Source organism: Cottoperca gobio, chromosome 18 (assembly GCF_900634415.1).
Source record: "Cottoperca gobio chromosome 18, fCotGob3.1, whole genome shotgun sequence".
Classification (NCBI taxonomy): domain Eukaryota; kingdom Metazoa; phylum Chordata; class Actinopteri; order Perciformes; family Bovichtidae; genus Cottoperca; species Cottoperca gobio.
Window position 1 is genome coordinate 3,837,926 of NC_041372.1, and position 16,672 is coordinate 3,854,597.

At 41.4% G+C, this 16,672-nt stretch overlaps 1 protein-coding gene across 1 annotated transcript in view; it reads right to left on the bottom strand.

Moving 5' to 3' along the window:
* The window catches only part of ppp2r5b (protein phosphatase 2, regulatory subunit B', beta), a 34,135-nt gene that overhangs the window by 7,370 nt on the left and 10,093 nt on the right, over positions 1 to 16,672 (bottom strand). The window contains 7 exon segments of the mRNA XM_029454523.1: positions 1,650 to 1,758; positions 4,613 to 4,672; positions 6,096 to 6,226; positions 6,598 to 6,690; positions 7,318 to 7,383; positions 7,385 to 7,420; positions 8,696 to 8,892. Of these exon segments, the coding sequence (XP_029310383.1) occupies positions 1,650 to 1,758; positions 4,613 to 4,672; positions 6,096 to 6,226; positions 6,598 to 6,690; positions 7,318 to 7,383; positions 7,385 to 7,420; positions 8,696 to 8,892 (692 nt within the window).

Below are 16,672 nucleotides of genomic sequence, written 5' to 3' on the forward strand. Positions count from 1 at the left end.
GGATTGTCCAATGTTATAGTTAGACAGTAGAGGTTGTGTACTGTCAGATTATTCGGTTGTTCTCGTTCTTTTTTGTTGTTTCCGTCTTCGTCTCATTGACCTGTAGCTCTGTCGTCTGTCTGGCTTTCACATCTTCCACAGCTTTCATCTTTTTCTTCCCTTTCCATCTGAAACTGCACCTTTCTTGTTTGTCTTCTTCTCTCGCTCCATCCCTAACTTTCTCTCACTCGCACCACAACATGGTTACAGAGGGAAAGAGGGAGCGGTGAATGCAGGGACGTCAGGTTGAAAGTAAAAAGAGGATTAAAATAAAGGTGCTGATCGGTTAATTATATAAAGTATCGGGAGACATTAGAGAAGCTGCTTGGAGTAAGTATGATGTTGCACTGTCAGGCAGGCTTTGTGGGTCGAGGAGGCCGTTGTTAGGATTGTTCAGTCTTTTTAACGCTGACATTTAACCGATATTGATCCGTCGTGATGGCCTCGTTAGACGGGACCTGCAGCTCGCGGGATTACATTTGTCTTTTTGTCCATTATTCTGCCACAAAAGCTACATTTATACTTTGGATAAATGCAATCAAATGCAAAAAAAGTCAAATTTGCTCTATAATATCATTATAGCACAATATCTTTTTTTTAAATCTGACCTTAAAACGGGGAATATTTATACACTTTAAGGACGGTGCTTATTGTAGGGTCAGTGGACCAGACTGTCAAAACTACTATCACTGCAGAAAAGTATATCAAATGTAAGTGTTTTCTTTTTAGTAAATACATTTTGACTAAATAAATACACAAGGTTAAACTGGTTTCTTAGCAAAAACATATTTGTAATTTCAGCTTTCCTTTGAAATAAAGAATCTTTTATGAGCTTAAAATGTAAAAGCACTGCATTGGCTTTATGCAGTTTGCAACCGTGATGCGTAACCGTGTTGTGGCTACACAGTGAAGCTTTTGCAATTCAGTGACATGAATATAAATGAGTAATCCCTTCAAACGCTACGGGAAGAGAAGTGTTGAGAAATGTTTGAGATGAATAAAAGGTGCTGCTGTGAGATTAGATTTTGATATTAAGATCCAGAACTGGGTCACTCCTGCACAGCCACGCCTACTGAGCACAAAGCTGTGGTCCACCGGCACTGTATCCCCCGTGACCCTGTCAAACCGAGAGTGTGTTTGAGTGTGTGAATAATGTATGTGTGTGGACCACAGGGAGAGAGACGGGGAGGAGAAATGTAGGGCACGATGATGCTGAGACTCAGAATACGCACACAAACTGTACCTTCTGCATACTAAAGTAATGTGTGGCACAAACTAAATGCACACACAAGAAACAGGCTGCCATCTGTGTCGTCAAATATTATAATAACCCAAACACACACACCGAGGAAACCAAAGGCACACACAAAGGTGAGTGCATCTCTCTGCAGCATCATCTGTGACCCAACTCTGCCTCTTAGTGGTGCATCGGACACATTGCAGGAATGAGAGACACATGTATGTTTGATATGTTGAGGCAAGAAAAAGAATCTGTTCTTAGTAGAGAAGCCAGAAGATAGTATCAGCATCAGTGTCGGCCTTTACAAATCACATGAACCCTATGAAATCGCCTGATATACAAACTAAGAGTGCAGGAAACTGTCACTGACCTGTGCGTGGAAGATGGAAAGGGACTTCGCCGTGTGTAGCGGGATGAGAACCCGAACCAGGAACTGCTTGTGTTCAGCCTTCAGGGGCAGAGCGAAGCCGTTTATGATGCTGTAGGAGAGGAAAGGACAGGTACATGTAAGTACACTCACTCTGTGGCATGTGAACATCTTTCTTTATCTACATAACAAAAATCACATATTACTCCTAAATCTTTTTATTCACATGTATTACTGAACGCTAACCCCCCCCCCTGGCCTTCACCTCCAAAATGTCACTCAAAGAGACATGTACCAACCAGGAAGAGATGACCACAAAGAAACATAAAACGACACAGAGACACAAAAAGATTCACAATGACTATCAAAAGGGGATAAACAACCACAAAAATAGACGCAAAATTACAACAAGATGACACAAAACGACTATAAAAAGACTCAAAGAGACACAAAAGACTACAAAAAGGGGCGAAACAGCTGCACACAAATACAAAAAGACCAAAACTAGTACTAAGTGACACAAAATGACCGCAAAGAGACAACAAACAACAAGAAAAAGAGGCTATAACAACTATAAAATGTGTGTGTGTCTTGCTCCGATGTAGGAGAGATGGTGGGGCCTTTTGCATGTCTGTGCCCAGGGCCCCTCTCTCTCAATGTGTCTATTCTTGTACTGTGACTATTTCCAAGTGACTGGACAAGCGCGCGGTCTGCCCTGTTCACCGCTACACTGACTGACAGTGTCGGGAACTAAACTTGGAGTATGACTCTTATTTAGCAGCACTCCATTTATCTGTTTGTCTGTCTTCATTTTATATTAGCATCTATGTTTAATAGAACATTTCTTCAATAATATCTCCCTCCTGCTGTTCCTCTAATCTTTCTCTCAGCCTGCTGTCTTCTTCCTCTCTCTTCCTGTACAATGCATCCTCCCTCGCTCATCTCTCTCTCCCTCTCTCCGTGTGTGGGAGGAGCTATAAATACCTCTGTTACCACCAACATGAATACAAACCTCTCTCTCTCCTCGCCTGCTCTCCACTTCTGACTCACTGTTCACTCACTCATCCTCTCTCCATCCCTCACCCCTCCATCCCTCCCTCTCTTCTCTCACCTTGGTTTCACCCTCTCCTCTACCTCCCTCTCTTTTCTCTACATTAACCCAAAGTTCATTCATTCATTTTTTTTATTTGATCAGGTAAAATGGTGGTTATATGCTGGAAGAAAGGTTTTAGATTGTGTATGAACCTCTTTATTCTTTATGTTGGGAAAAACTAAATATTCCAGCACACAAATCACCCCAATCTCTTGAAATCGTTTCAACTCTCTTTACTTGTCTCTATGTTTAACATCAATAAAGGTTATTTAAAGATACTTCTGTCTTATTAGTGTCAAATAATGAAAGGCAAAGAACGACTATATTCCAGCACAGCATGCCCTTGAGATAAATTAATATGTATTGACTCTAATTCTGATTTGTTTGTTTGCTTACTGATTTATCATCTTCCATCTTATTTTGTTTATTCTGTCTCCTTCCAGCTCACTGTCTCAATCCTTCTGTCAACATGTCTGCTTATGTATGTAACACTTATTGCTAGTTTCTCTGGAGTGCTGAAGCTCTGCAGCGTATCTACTTCTCACATGGTACATACATTGCTTTTTGCTTCCTTTCCTAGAAATAAGATAGTCCTTACTGATCTCTTACAAAGTTTATATGAAGAGACACACATGCCCTTAAAATGTTCCTCAGAGAAAGACTCTGAGATGAGCAAATAGACGCTAACGTTAGCGAACAGGAGCTACTCTCGCTCTCTCTTTAATGCTGAGTAATCATTCAAGCTTAAGCAAACTACTGCAGTCGTTCTCTTTTTAAACTCAGTCCTCTATTCGAGTCCTCTGTACGACATCAATAACAATGACTTTTAAATGCATTTATGCTTTGATAGTGTTGAATAATGAACGACAACAACTACTAAGAGGAAAGCAAATATGCATTACTTTCTTTTTGAGAAAGAAAGACAGTATCCTCTCATTTATTTAGCTTAACACGGCCACATGTTACCTACCAGCTAACAGAGAAGCTACGCTGTGCTGAGTTATAATCTATGCTAACAACCTAGCCTAGCTAGTTAGCCTGTTCATGTATGGTTCCATCAAATAAGGTGTGGGTGTGTTAACAAGACGGCGTTAGGAGGTGTTGTTAGGACTTTCTTTTAACATTGGACAGAGCCAGCCCAACTCTTCTTCAAGCCTTTATGCTAAGCTAAGCTAGCCATACCCTGAGTCTAGTTTAGTAATACAGAAGCAAAGTAAAGCAAGTGTGTTTAGCAAAATGTCGAATTGTTCCTTTAACATCATTCTAAGTACAAACTAGATAATATCCCCAATGTTGTATTCACTCTCCATGTTCTCCTTCCCTTTCTTTCTTTCTGTCCGTTGATTTGTGTATGAGCACAGGCAGAGAGCAAGACGTGTGTTTATCAGTTGCTCGCTCATTTCCATCTTCCTCATATTTCTCTTACTGGCTTCAGAGACAAAGCAATAAACTAAACAAACTACTGAGTCAGTTCTCGTTTATGTATTTAACCCCCCGTCCCTCCAGCCACCCCTCAGCTTTACTCATTCCCCCCCTGCCTTATAACTCATTTCTCACTCCGTCAAGCTTTGCGCCTACAGTTGTGTTTACCCGATAAGAAAGAGGGGACAGTGATGATGAATCAAAAATAAATGCATATTGTTTTTTGTGTTAAGCTGTTGCAGTTATGCGTCGTCGCCATTTTTCGTAGTTGCTCAATTTACTGGGTTACCAGCTGTCTCATGAATAGGAGCAGCTGGCCAAGTACAGTTTGTGTGTACAAGTGTGTGTGTTCACACTCAACTGCAATTCATTAAGCCATGATATACTGCAAAATATACTTTCCTCCAGAACAGCAGCTCCAAAGTGTGTGTGCGTGATTGTGAGTACGAACCTGCCGAGGATTTCCAGAAGCTCCGCAACTCCGTTAAAGTGCTCAGTTTCATATATGAACCTGAAGATCACACAAAACACACACAGAGTGACTCGTGACCGTTCTTGAAGTTCTGAGTGCTGCAGGTTAACCCGGAAGTTAGCATCAGGTTCCCTCAACAAAAAGCTAATTAGATGTTTCCAGGGGATTTTGGATTATTGCAGAAGAATGCCAATAAGTCGCTGCTATTCCCAAGGACCTGATTTAACAGCATGATGTACTGCGTCTGGAATACAACTCTGTTACTCTGTGATGTTATCATGTGAGACAGAAATGAAGTACAATAACAGTTGAGCAGATTTATGCTTAACTGCGTCTTTTAGCTGTCAAAATGTACAAACAATGATAAGCAGTTAACTGAGACAGAAACAGAGCGTGTTGCCGGCAGCATTGCAGCGCTCGAGTGCTTGAATTATATTATATAACACAACAATTCAGCCACATTTGATGTGGAGAAAAGATGAAACATGATTGTACATCTCAGCGCTCTGTTTAACCAACTATTTAAAAGGGTTTGTGTCATCACACGATGATTCAACTGATGCAGGATGGAGATACGAGGACTGTAAATGTGCACAGTCATGTTTGTGCACGCCGCCGTGTGCACGTGTGGCAGAATACTACTTTATCTGAGCCAGAAAATACTGCATGTAGCAATTTCTGCTTCTTAAAAATGTAGACAACACGTCCCTCAAACTCTCCCGTTCTCCTGTGTTAGAGCTTATGAATCATAGACATCATATTGTAATTACGAGCGTCTGTGAGGGGAAAGTGTTAACGTCAGCCTCCAGAGAAGTTCAGAGTCAGCAGAAGAACTAGAGAACTATCAACAATTTGGTGACTAAAAGCAGCGGCGGATTGTAAATGAGTACTGTAGATACAACTTTGAAGTACTTTCACTTTACTTCAGTATTTAAATTGAATGCAACTTTCTACTTCTGCTTCACTACATCTTCACTACCAAAAACATCATATATAATAATAAAACACTGACAGGGAACATTTTACTGCACAATCAATACTTTTACTTTAAGTACATTTTGCTCATAATAGTTTTGTATTCAGGACTTTAACTTGTACTGTGGTATTGGTTATTTTACCTCAGTTGCAAAGCCGTCACCACAGTTACATGTTCAAAAACTAGTATTATTACTAGTATTGATAGAGCTAATTAAACGGGAGCTGGACACTGTTTGTGTCTGGTTCCACTCGTTAAAGAACAACAAAGCCAAGAGTTTTCTAGAGATGTTTTTGAAACACAAAACTGTTTTATGCTTTAAAATCATGACGCACTGATCTGAAACATTCCACTACAGAGGTCATAAACGCAGCGTTTCTTCCTGCTGATGGTCTTTGTTGGCTAATGCCTGATTTATTGATGTTAAAGTGCTATAAATAGCACCGTTAAGTCCTGTGCATTGGATTGGTGGAAGGCGGCCTGTACCTGAGGAAGATGTTGTTGATCTGTTTGCGGATGTAGGCTCGGAGTCCCAGTAATTTTCCATAGACACGGTGCAGGATGGTCTTTAGGTACTCCCTCTCCCTGGGGTCCTCGCTGTCAAACAGCTCCAGCAGCTATACACACGCAGGAGATCATTACACACATACAGAATATCCTCCTCACTCACAAACCCAAACACACGTTTCATGGTGGTGTTTTTACCACCCGCCATTAATGAACTGCTTTTACTCACTTTGTAAAGTAAAACAGGATATTAAACATAAAACTTGCACGAAACGAACGCTGGTGTCTTTTCGTAAATCTTTTATATGTGCCCCAACTTGGATAACAACATTTGAGAGCACTTCAGCAGGGATATTACTAAGTTCTGCGATGGCTGCCATTTCAAAGAAGAGCTTCATTATTTATACCTTTCCATTTATCAAGATCTTTCAAACATCTTAGAGTTTTGGATTTGACAAACTGCGAGCAAAGAGAGGATTACCTGCAGGACAAACTTCTGGTCGACGTAGCGTTTGGCCATGGAGGGCTGGAAGTCCGGGCTCTCCAGGAAACGCAGAAAGAACTCGTACACCAGCTAACGGAGGCACAAACAGAAAGCGATTAGACGTCATTTAGTGTCCGTGTTTGTCTATTATTTGTTTATTCATTTTCTGCTCTAGGAGTTTAAGATCTAAAACTCAATGTATGCTCAACTTTATACCAAAAGATCCAAACTGAGTGAGAAAGGGAAACAGATTTTGCTTCATCACACAGTTTGACTCATCTCCTCCTGAAGGTGCAGAAGTGATACCACACCCAAATGTCATCTGGGCAAACATCACAAGCATATTCAGGAGATGGGACTTTCATCTTCGCTCGAGCTCCATTTATGGATTCCGGCTGATAAAACAGGAACATACTAAAGAACCTCAGGCACAGGATGTTTATGTGCAGATAATAGCTGCATTGAAACACCTGGTGGGAGATGTGTGCATTATGGCATTGTCCACCATCCCAAATATAGTATATATAATATATATTATGGCCTATTTCTCATGGCGCTTACTGACTCTGCTTTGTGTTTCACTTTAAAAACAAAGCTTCACGACAGTTCCCACAACACATTTTGCTGAACACATCTTTTCTCTGCAGGGAAAAATGCATGAAATTATGTAAATCATTTTACCACAGCATTGATTTGTGCACTGTATGAACGATGTACCTGCAGATGCGGCCAGGAGGCTTCGAGTGTTGGCTCATCTTCCTCAGGGTCAAACTCTGGATTCTCAGCTGGGTGGGAGAGTCCGGAAGATATTTACCGAGATCTGGAAAAGCACACAGAAGGAGGAGGAGGGGAGGAGAGGGAAGAGGAAAGAGAGGTAAGAGATGGAGAGGTAGAAAGTCAGATTAGAAGGAGCCATACATTACATTCATGTTAATGTGATGGATATCCTTTACATAATCTCTCTAGAAAAATAGATAAAACAACAACTAACAACCTTTGACTCACTTCCTCATACAGATATTTTAACATGCACATCACAGATTTGAGTCACGCCACAGAATTAGCTCTCAGGATGGATCCGGCATGAATAGCTGGTGTTATAAAACAATGTCAATTATCCTCCACATTTTAAGACGACAATTAGATTCCCATCAACTAAATCAAATAGAATAACTTCAGCTGCTGTCAGCCATGTTTGATGTTGTTTGAGAAGAACAACTGCTAAGAGATGCAACCTGCCGGCTCGCAATTCATGAATTATTCAACAAATGCATTTCACTGGTCGTTTAGTGCATAAACTACATTACTAAAAAGCAAATGTGGTAAATCCCAATGCCCCAAATCAGCATTATTTCCTCTTCTGTTCTTTCCTTCTCTCCCACATCTGCTCGCATTAGTAGAACTTCTCACTGCAGGAACATATAGGCTCATTTCACATGACTGTTTAAAGCTTAATTGGATTTAAAAAGCGATAAAGATAATTACACTTTAATTACACAATATCTCCATGTTTGGGAAACATCCTTTGGGTCATCTGGCTCTCTAAGTGTTCCCTCTTCCTCCCGTCTGACATGTATTCTGTTGCACTGCCCTTCGGCTTTGACCTGTGCACTTATTAGCATCTTCTTCTGAGTCACACATTAAAGCCTTTCCTCACGTTCCTTTCATCCTGTCCTCTGTCCTCTGTCCTCTGTCCTCTCAGCATTTTCACATCCTCTGGGTATAGTGACGCCATAGCATAAGCTATATCCTCTGCTCTCCTTAACTTCTTTCCTCAATCCCTTTTCCTTTCCTCCTTCTTATATCCTCTGGGACATTTTTCCACCACCCTCTTATCTTTCCTGTCCATCCTTCACTTTCTAGCCATCTGTGGTACTTAGCACCTTTAGCAAATGTTTCACCTCTCCCTTCCTTTCTCCGCTCCTCGCCATTTTGTTTATAGCCTTAGCTGGATATCACACTGTCTACCTTTTGATGCACATTTTGAGGATTGTGGAAATATTAATTTGTTCATTGTTTGTCCTTTTTTTGGATTTAGATCCTCATCCATCCATCATGTCTGCCCCTAACCTCCCCTCTCCCCCTCCCCTCCTACCATCTTTATAGCCTCCGGGTACAGAGGCTCTATGAGGACTCCTCTGCTCGTGGCGACGCTCTCCACCAGCTCGTTGAGCGCCGCACGTTTGATCTCCTTCCCCTTCAGGTCGGCCACGCAGTCCAGGAAATCAAACAGCACGCAGCACTGCTGCAGCTTCTTACAGAACAGGTCATGTAACTCTGCCACCGGGGCGTCTGGATGATTGAGAGGTGGGAAGGGAGAAAGAAAGAGAAGGTGCCATGTTAGACAAAGAGGTTAAATGACAAAAACGATGCCACTCGGCCAAATCCGATGGCGTTCCTGAAACGCGTTGTGTTTGGTGGTGAATGGTTTTACAAAGTGGAAGTGTTGGAGTACACAGAGATGTATTCTCCAGGCTACATCTTCTCTCAAAGGTAATGAGGGAAGGAGAGCAGACTATTACTCTATAAACACATTTGTACACACCCACACACACACACACAGAGGCTTCACCCATACACACACATGTCCACACACACCTTCCTCCAGAGGGCTGTGTTGCATCTCAGTCCTATTACCTGCCGGATTCGTTCTGCAGACCTGTTCGTCACAATGAAACGTCCTGCTGCCGGCCGTCTGATTAAAACCTTGTGCCTCCAAAAAACACCACTTCTCAGAGATGTAGAGAAAGTGTCTGATACTCGTGGAATACTGAACTCATGCCGTGAGTTTCAAATGGATTCCTGAAGCGGTGTGACAACATACAGAATGTAAAGAAATAAAGAAAACACTGAAGTAGAGAGTTACGCGCTTTGACATCAGCCAAATGTGGATGCTTGGTTATTTTTCTGAGTAACCAGATGATTGATGACTCAATAACTAAGTATAGCAGTGAAATATCCAAAGATTAGATTCCTATATAATATATGATATCCTATATGAGATATGATATCATATCTCATATAGGATATCATATCTCATATGATATCATATCTCATAGGATATCATATCTTATATAGGATATCCTATATGAGATATGATATCCTATATAAGATAGGATATCATATATTATATAGGATATCCTATATGAGATATAATATCCTATATAAGATAGGATATCTCATATAGGATATCATATATAAGATATGATATCCTATATGAGATATGATATCTCATATAGGATATCATATATAAGATATGATATCCTACATGAGATATGATATCCTATATGAGATATCATATCCTACATGAGATATGATATCCTATATGAGATATGATATCTCATATAGGATATCATATCTCATGTAGGATATCATATCTTATATATGATATCCTATATGAGATGTTTGTGAGATTTGGTCTGAACAATAACATGCTGATCTATATCGAGAGCAGAGTGTTGAAGGTGTTTGAGGCTGTAAATGTATATTTATGAGCTGTTTGTTCATAATTGCTGTTAAAAAAGTGATATTATATTATTGTTGATGAGTCGTTTAGATTCAACTCCAACATTTAATGCAAGAGCGCCACGTAACACACGAGAAAATAACCATCGAGTCCTTTCTGACACAGTGTCGACAAAAACTGACGACAGTGTAATCACACACACACACACACACACACACACACACACACACACACACACACACACACACACACACACACACACACACACACACACACACAGCAGGAGCAGATTAGATTTAACCCTTCTTAACCCCCAGGTGGGGTGAAGGGGCTGCCTGGAGATCTTCCAGCCCCAGACCCCCTCACCTCTTGTGGGCACACTATGACCATCTGCTCCCTTTGGCACAAAACTGCACAACATTAGACGCGGCTGCCCTTTGCTTGCTGTGTCGAGTCAACACAGGCTCGTTTGAGAACAGTGAAAGTGGACTTTTATTCTAGAAATGAAAACTTTTCACACCGCTGCAATATTAGACGCTCAGAGCAAGAGCTCAGGAAGTCAGGTGTCCTGTGTAAAAACTGTGTAAAGTAAACTTTCCTTATTTACATAATGCAACTTTAACCAAAACTGTAATCTTTTCCTAAACCTAACCAAGTACTCTTATTTGAATTCAAAGTGTTAACGCGTTCAAAACTGCGACCATGTGTCCGTAAATGATGAGTTGGGAATGAGAACGGGGTGTGAAATGCGTAGTTGGGGTAAAATTTAGTTAAAGTTTTCCTTATTATATGCAGACGATTGGGCTTTGTGTGTATAAAGACTCTTCTTGTTTTTGTTCATTCAACACTCCTGACGTGATCTGAATAAACTTTTCTTTAACTTTCCCCCTTTTTGCCCATTTCACATCTCGTGTTGACGTCCGTGATGTTGAGCTGTACTGAGCGGCCAACTTGTTCTTGAATCGCAGCCATTTCTCAGTGACTGAACAAACGTGTGACAGACAAGTTCACACAATTTTCGAACTATTTGTCATGAAAAACAAGTGTGAAAAACGTTTAAGAGGGTGAACTATTCCTTCTGACTTTGCTTCGAGAACGAATGTGAGTGTAAGCCTGCGAGCCGACCTCCTCTGTGTTTGAGATAGCTGCAGCTTTTCATCCACCCGACCCTTCTCCACTCCTCCACCGCTCTGTTTCCCTCTCCCCTCCTAATCTGCCCCTTCCTAACCTTTCTACCTCTTCGTCCTTCTCTCCTGCTCCCTCCCTCTGTAGACACAGGGAAGGCGAAATCTAATCCATTTTTAATGCAGAGTAATTGTATGAAGATGTGCCGTGCAGGGACTGTGAAGAAATAACAGAGCGAGGTGGAAAGACAAAGGGAAAGAGAACGCGTGTATGTGTGGAGACAGAGAGTGAGATAGGAGGTGAGAGAAAGAGAGGGAAGATGAAGGGAATGAAGAGACTTCGTGTGGGAGAGAGCGAAGGGAAAGAGAAAGTGTTGTGAGATGAAGGCACAGACGGAGACTCATATCAAAGGCAGAGGACACGGGATAAAACTATTTTTTTGGTTGTCTGTGTTTGTTAAACTGCCCACTAGTGTTACCTTACTATCGTCTGGTGCAGGTAGAGGAGCAGCTCTGAGTGAAGTGGAGTTTAGTTTTCCTCATGGCTGTGCTATTATCAGGTCAACGCAGGTCGCGTCAGACCCATTCATTCAAAGCAGCTTTTAATATCACGTCAGTGCAGTGAATGAGTATTTACCAAGATCTCAGTCACAGCGAGTGAGTCATTCATACGCTTCTAAATTGGTGTTTTGAAACGGCAACAAGCAAAACTGTGACTTTAAACTCCGAAACATTAAATGCATGTAGTTAAATTTGACTTCTTTATTATCATCATCTTCATTAACTTAGAAAGTCCTTTGAGATTAAAGCTCACAACATGGCACGCTATTACTAAAGTTACATTACGCAATTATAAAAGCATGTTGAAACAGTCAGGAAGAAAAGCAATTACACTTTTCATTTATTAATTTGTGAATAAAGCGTAAGCGCTGAAACAAAGTGCTGTAAGCTCCGTATTACTCTTTAATTCTCCGTCTTCATGTTACTGCAGATAAAGAGTCTTTTCAAAACACACATGCACAAAGAACAATTTATTTACCAATCTTGGTCATTATCTGAAGAGCGGATAGCTCTGCTCTTTTAAAACTACACTAATTAATATTTATATATTAGCAGTTGATCCAATGACTGTGACTCATCGTGACAAACAGAGAATTATCAGCAGACTCGGCTCTATGCAGCGTTTTAACATCGTTCGGCTTCAGAAGGGCATCACATGTCAACGTCGTGATCACAGCGTGTATCAAGAGGACCAAAACAATTACTGCAGCCTCCTACTTTATGTGTAACCAAGTATAGTGGACAAAATAGCTTTCAATTGGATGCCATTTATAGAAGATTAAATTAAAATTGTTTAATTGAAGGCCAAATACATAAAAGATGTAGCTGTCAGCAGAAGTGCGTCCATGTCAAGCCAAATATCACACACACCGACTCAACCCACGATTTCTAAACCAGCCCTGTAGCTTTGTAAGAAGAATTAAAAAAAACTATCTTTGGTGCGTTAGGAAAAATAATGTGCAAACCTCTGGAGAGGCAACTCAATGAGAGATTCCCTCTCCACGCTCGGCTGGGTGCAACAGGAGCCGGAGGTGGTGAAAAAAGCAATTACAAAAAAATGAAGCGAAAGTTGTAACAATAACAGAAACACAGAGTCCAACAGTGCAATTGAGACGTACGACGACAACACAGAAATTAAATAGAAATTGCAATGGCAGTTTCTCACATGACTCCAATGAAGGGGAGACAGGTAGAGAAGCTCACACGCGAGATACTCCATCACTTTAAATGTTGCAGATACTGAGGAGTGCTGTGTCATATTAGGAGCCAATAAATCAGAGAACATTAAATTGCCATTTAGTGGAGTCTAATGAAAAATGCTCTCCACTTGTCACGTCTGCCTCACTCGTGTTTATTCTTGGCCGTTCTGCCTCTCCGTCCCTGCTGCCATGAATTATAGAGTGCTGCAGGAATGAGTCCTGAAACGTGGAAATGAGTTCGCGTTTTTACACTTCCGGTTCCCTCGTCTGAAGTGCATGGTTGAAATAAGGTAGGTGGTTAACACAAGCTTAAGAGATACGAATGTAAAATGAGTCAGTAAATACGTGTTTTAAAAAAGGCAGTTGCTAACAAGTGGCTGTATGTAACTACAGAGGTTGTCGGGGACATGATGGGAAAATCCCGTCGGCCTTTTTGTCCCTGCAGCACTTCATAGGAGTAAATGTGTTGGGGACTATTTTCAGTGGCAGATTAATACACATTTGGTGCACAAGCAAGTGTTTGCGGCAGCAGGACAGTGTGTGTGGGAATGAGGTTCATTGTAACGCAGGAACATGTCACGCAGTGTGACAGTGAGCCTCGATGTGTTTAGTGTTTGGATATCTATAAGATAGTGTAAAAAGACAGATCTTTGGCTACTCAGGCACTACTTGTTTGTAGGATCAAATAATTGTTGTTTTTGGTCTTTTATGTGATCTGTTGACAGTAAGGAAGGCATAACTCCAGACGCATCCTTTAAACACACAGAGGAGGACGAGGCTGAAAGAGACGTCCTGAAACACAAGAGAGGGAAAAGATGTGACGTAGGAAAGATGGTGAGCACAAGAGGAGGGAGAGGGTGGGTGGATAGGGTGGGTGGGTTTGGTGAAAGGGAGCAGCAACATATAAGAATGAGCAACGTCAAGCACCCTGCAACAGCATCGAAACACACACAGCTGCACAAATCTAAATATAGTTCTGCTGGAGAGAGACAGAGAGGAGAGGAGGAAGAATCTGGGGAGGAAACAGGAGGGAGGAGAGGAGGGATAGGGTTAAAAGATGACATCATCCCCTTCCTGCTTCTCTCTCATCTTTCCATCACCAGGGTACCTCCCTTCTTTTCCTCCCTCCATCTTTCCCTTCGTCTACTCCACCCATCAATCTCTCCGAGGCTTTCTTCTTTTCTCAAATGAGCAAGTACAGCTCTAGTCTTTAAATAACAGTTATTCTGTTTGAGGCTGTGTGTGTGTGTGTGTGTGTGTGTGTGTGTGTGTGTGTGTGTGTGTGTGTGTGTGTGTGTGTGTGTGTGTGTGTGTGTGTGTGTGTGTGTGTGTGTGTTTGTGTGACGGAGCAAAAGAGAGAAAGACAGAATCAGCCACCATCCAAGCCGCCTCTGCACCTCTGTCATTAAGCACACACACACGCACACTCATGCTCAATGCACAGACACAGTGACGCAGAGCGGAAGAGAGGATGGGGAGGGAGGGGGGGTAGAAGGGGGTAGAAGGGGGTAGAGGCAGATAGAAGAAGGAGAGAAACACACAGGTATAAATAGTGGAAGGGAGCGACGGCAGCAATCAGAAGTGAGACGCCAGGCAGTGTAGAAGTCAGGGCAGTATAAATATCACCTTAAGGGGTTTAAGTGACGCTTTAAGTCCATCTCTAATCCTCCTTATAAACACATCCACTACATCATACAGCCTGATTAGAAAGGAAAAATGAGGAGGGTTGTGATCGACTACATCCCCCTCCTGTCGAGCCTCCTCAGATGTTTGAGAAGACTGAAGAGTAAACAGCACTTTACCCGCCGAGAAAGAACAGGACAAATCATCCCGCTGTTTAAATTAGAGCAGGAAATACATGGAAGTCTTCACTCTTGATGGTGCTGAGTGTAGGTACTGACACCGGCTGCGTGTTAGCATATGACATGTAAATAGAGATGTATGTACAGTCTGTTAATGGTAATCAAGCCGGACCTGCTGACAGATATTGGAACGTTTTTGACACGTTTGAATTCAGGATGTTTTATTCCTCTCACCGTCTGAGATCTCGACAGATTTTCATGACATTTGGTGGACAGATCGCTCTCGAGCCAATTCAATAGATCTCGACTTTTATCTAGATCTGGAATTTCCACTTCACTAATAACAACAACAGAGACTGGTTTCCAAATTGCACCGTCAAAAACTTGATCTCAGCTAAAAGGACAGTGATGATATTTTTAAAGTGACAATATCTTTTACTCTTGTAGTGACGACCCCACAGAATCACCAACTCCACAGAGCGTTTTGGGTCTTTCAGCTCATTGTTTTGGTTTTTAGTCTCAGCGCTTTCAGCCACCTCGTCTGCAGGATGCTGCTTTAAGCCACTGTACTCCACTTGCACAGCACCAAACAGCAGACAGACGATGTTAGCGACTTCCTGGTTAACACAGTCGAGCATTTAGCAGCTATGTTATTTTACACATTAAGCTATCAGTGCAAAGTGCTTAAAGCCTTTCATTCTGCCGTTAAATCGTGAAAAGGAGAGTAAACGTTGGACACTAATGTTGCTCTTTGTAAAAGCAACACCTTGTTGATCTGTTAGCTTTAACAACCATGATGACATGTCAACTCCCCGACGCAAATCAATCAATAATGAATCGTACAATCGAGGTTCACTTACTGGCTTTTTCACTTACGACAGTATCTCACTGTCTTCCTCAGCGAAGTTGGTAAATGGGGAAAACAGAACTAATTTCCACACGCTGATGAAAACTGTTACACGCGGTTGAAAACTGAAGAGATTCTTTTGTCGACCTAAAAGTACAACAATAATGTCGTTGGATTCAGTATTGATAGTTTGTTCTGTAATTATCTTTTCTTTCTATTTTATTGTAATAAAAAGCTGCTACAACAACTATAAAACAATAATTATACTGCCAGTGTTCAGAATGTTTCACCTTCCTGTTTAGGAGCTTCACAAGACAGAATTGTGTTTTAATGGCAAAGCATGGCAGCAAGTCTTTATATAAAGAGATGCATAGAATAAAAGTCCCTTTCACTCTTTTATCAAAAAGCAGTTGGAGAAGGTTAAATCACGATTAAGAGGTGCGCTGAGCCTATCTTTAAATAATCCAGTGATACTAATAATACACATTTCCACCACAGCTGCGTGTTCCAGGCTGCTTCATATCTCTCTGTGTGTTTGCTGCTTACTGTCCCTTTAATTACCTGAATCACTCTCAATAAATACATTTCAATTAGTATCAGTGAAAGCAGACTCTCACAGGTCTTTGGGAGCTTTTTTAATTCAAAAGTCCAAACTCTCCTTAACCGCTGAGTGACTTTCGGGATTTTTAGATATTGAAATTCTCCTCTGAAGCAATATTGACTGTGCGAGATGTAAACACAAATTTGAGACGGTTAGTAAGCAAATATGTGAGCCGGTTATCCCAGCAGGAGCCTTCCTCAACATTTGATTAGCAGCTTTGTAACCGTCACTTGTTGAATAATAATGTGTTGGTTTGCTGTGCAGCGTCAGACTCACTGCTGCCATGAAAAAGTCTGAGTTACAAAATGTCCTTTAATGCAGATTCCCAACATGTCAGCTCTGCATGTCCACTGTGGGATTCTCTCTTCCACAGCAGTGACCAGTGAACATCACCGAGGTGAAACTTGTGGCGCTTCTTATTCCTTTAAGAATCACCTCTTAGTGACGCATCAGCGTTGTGCTTATTACATCC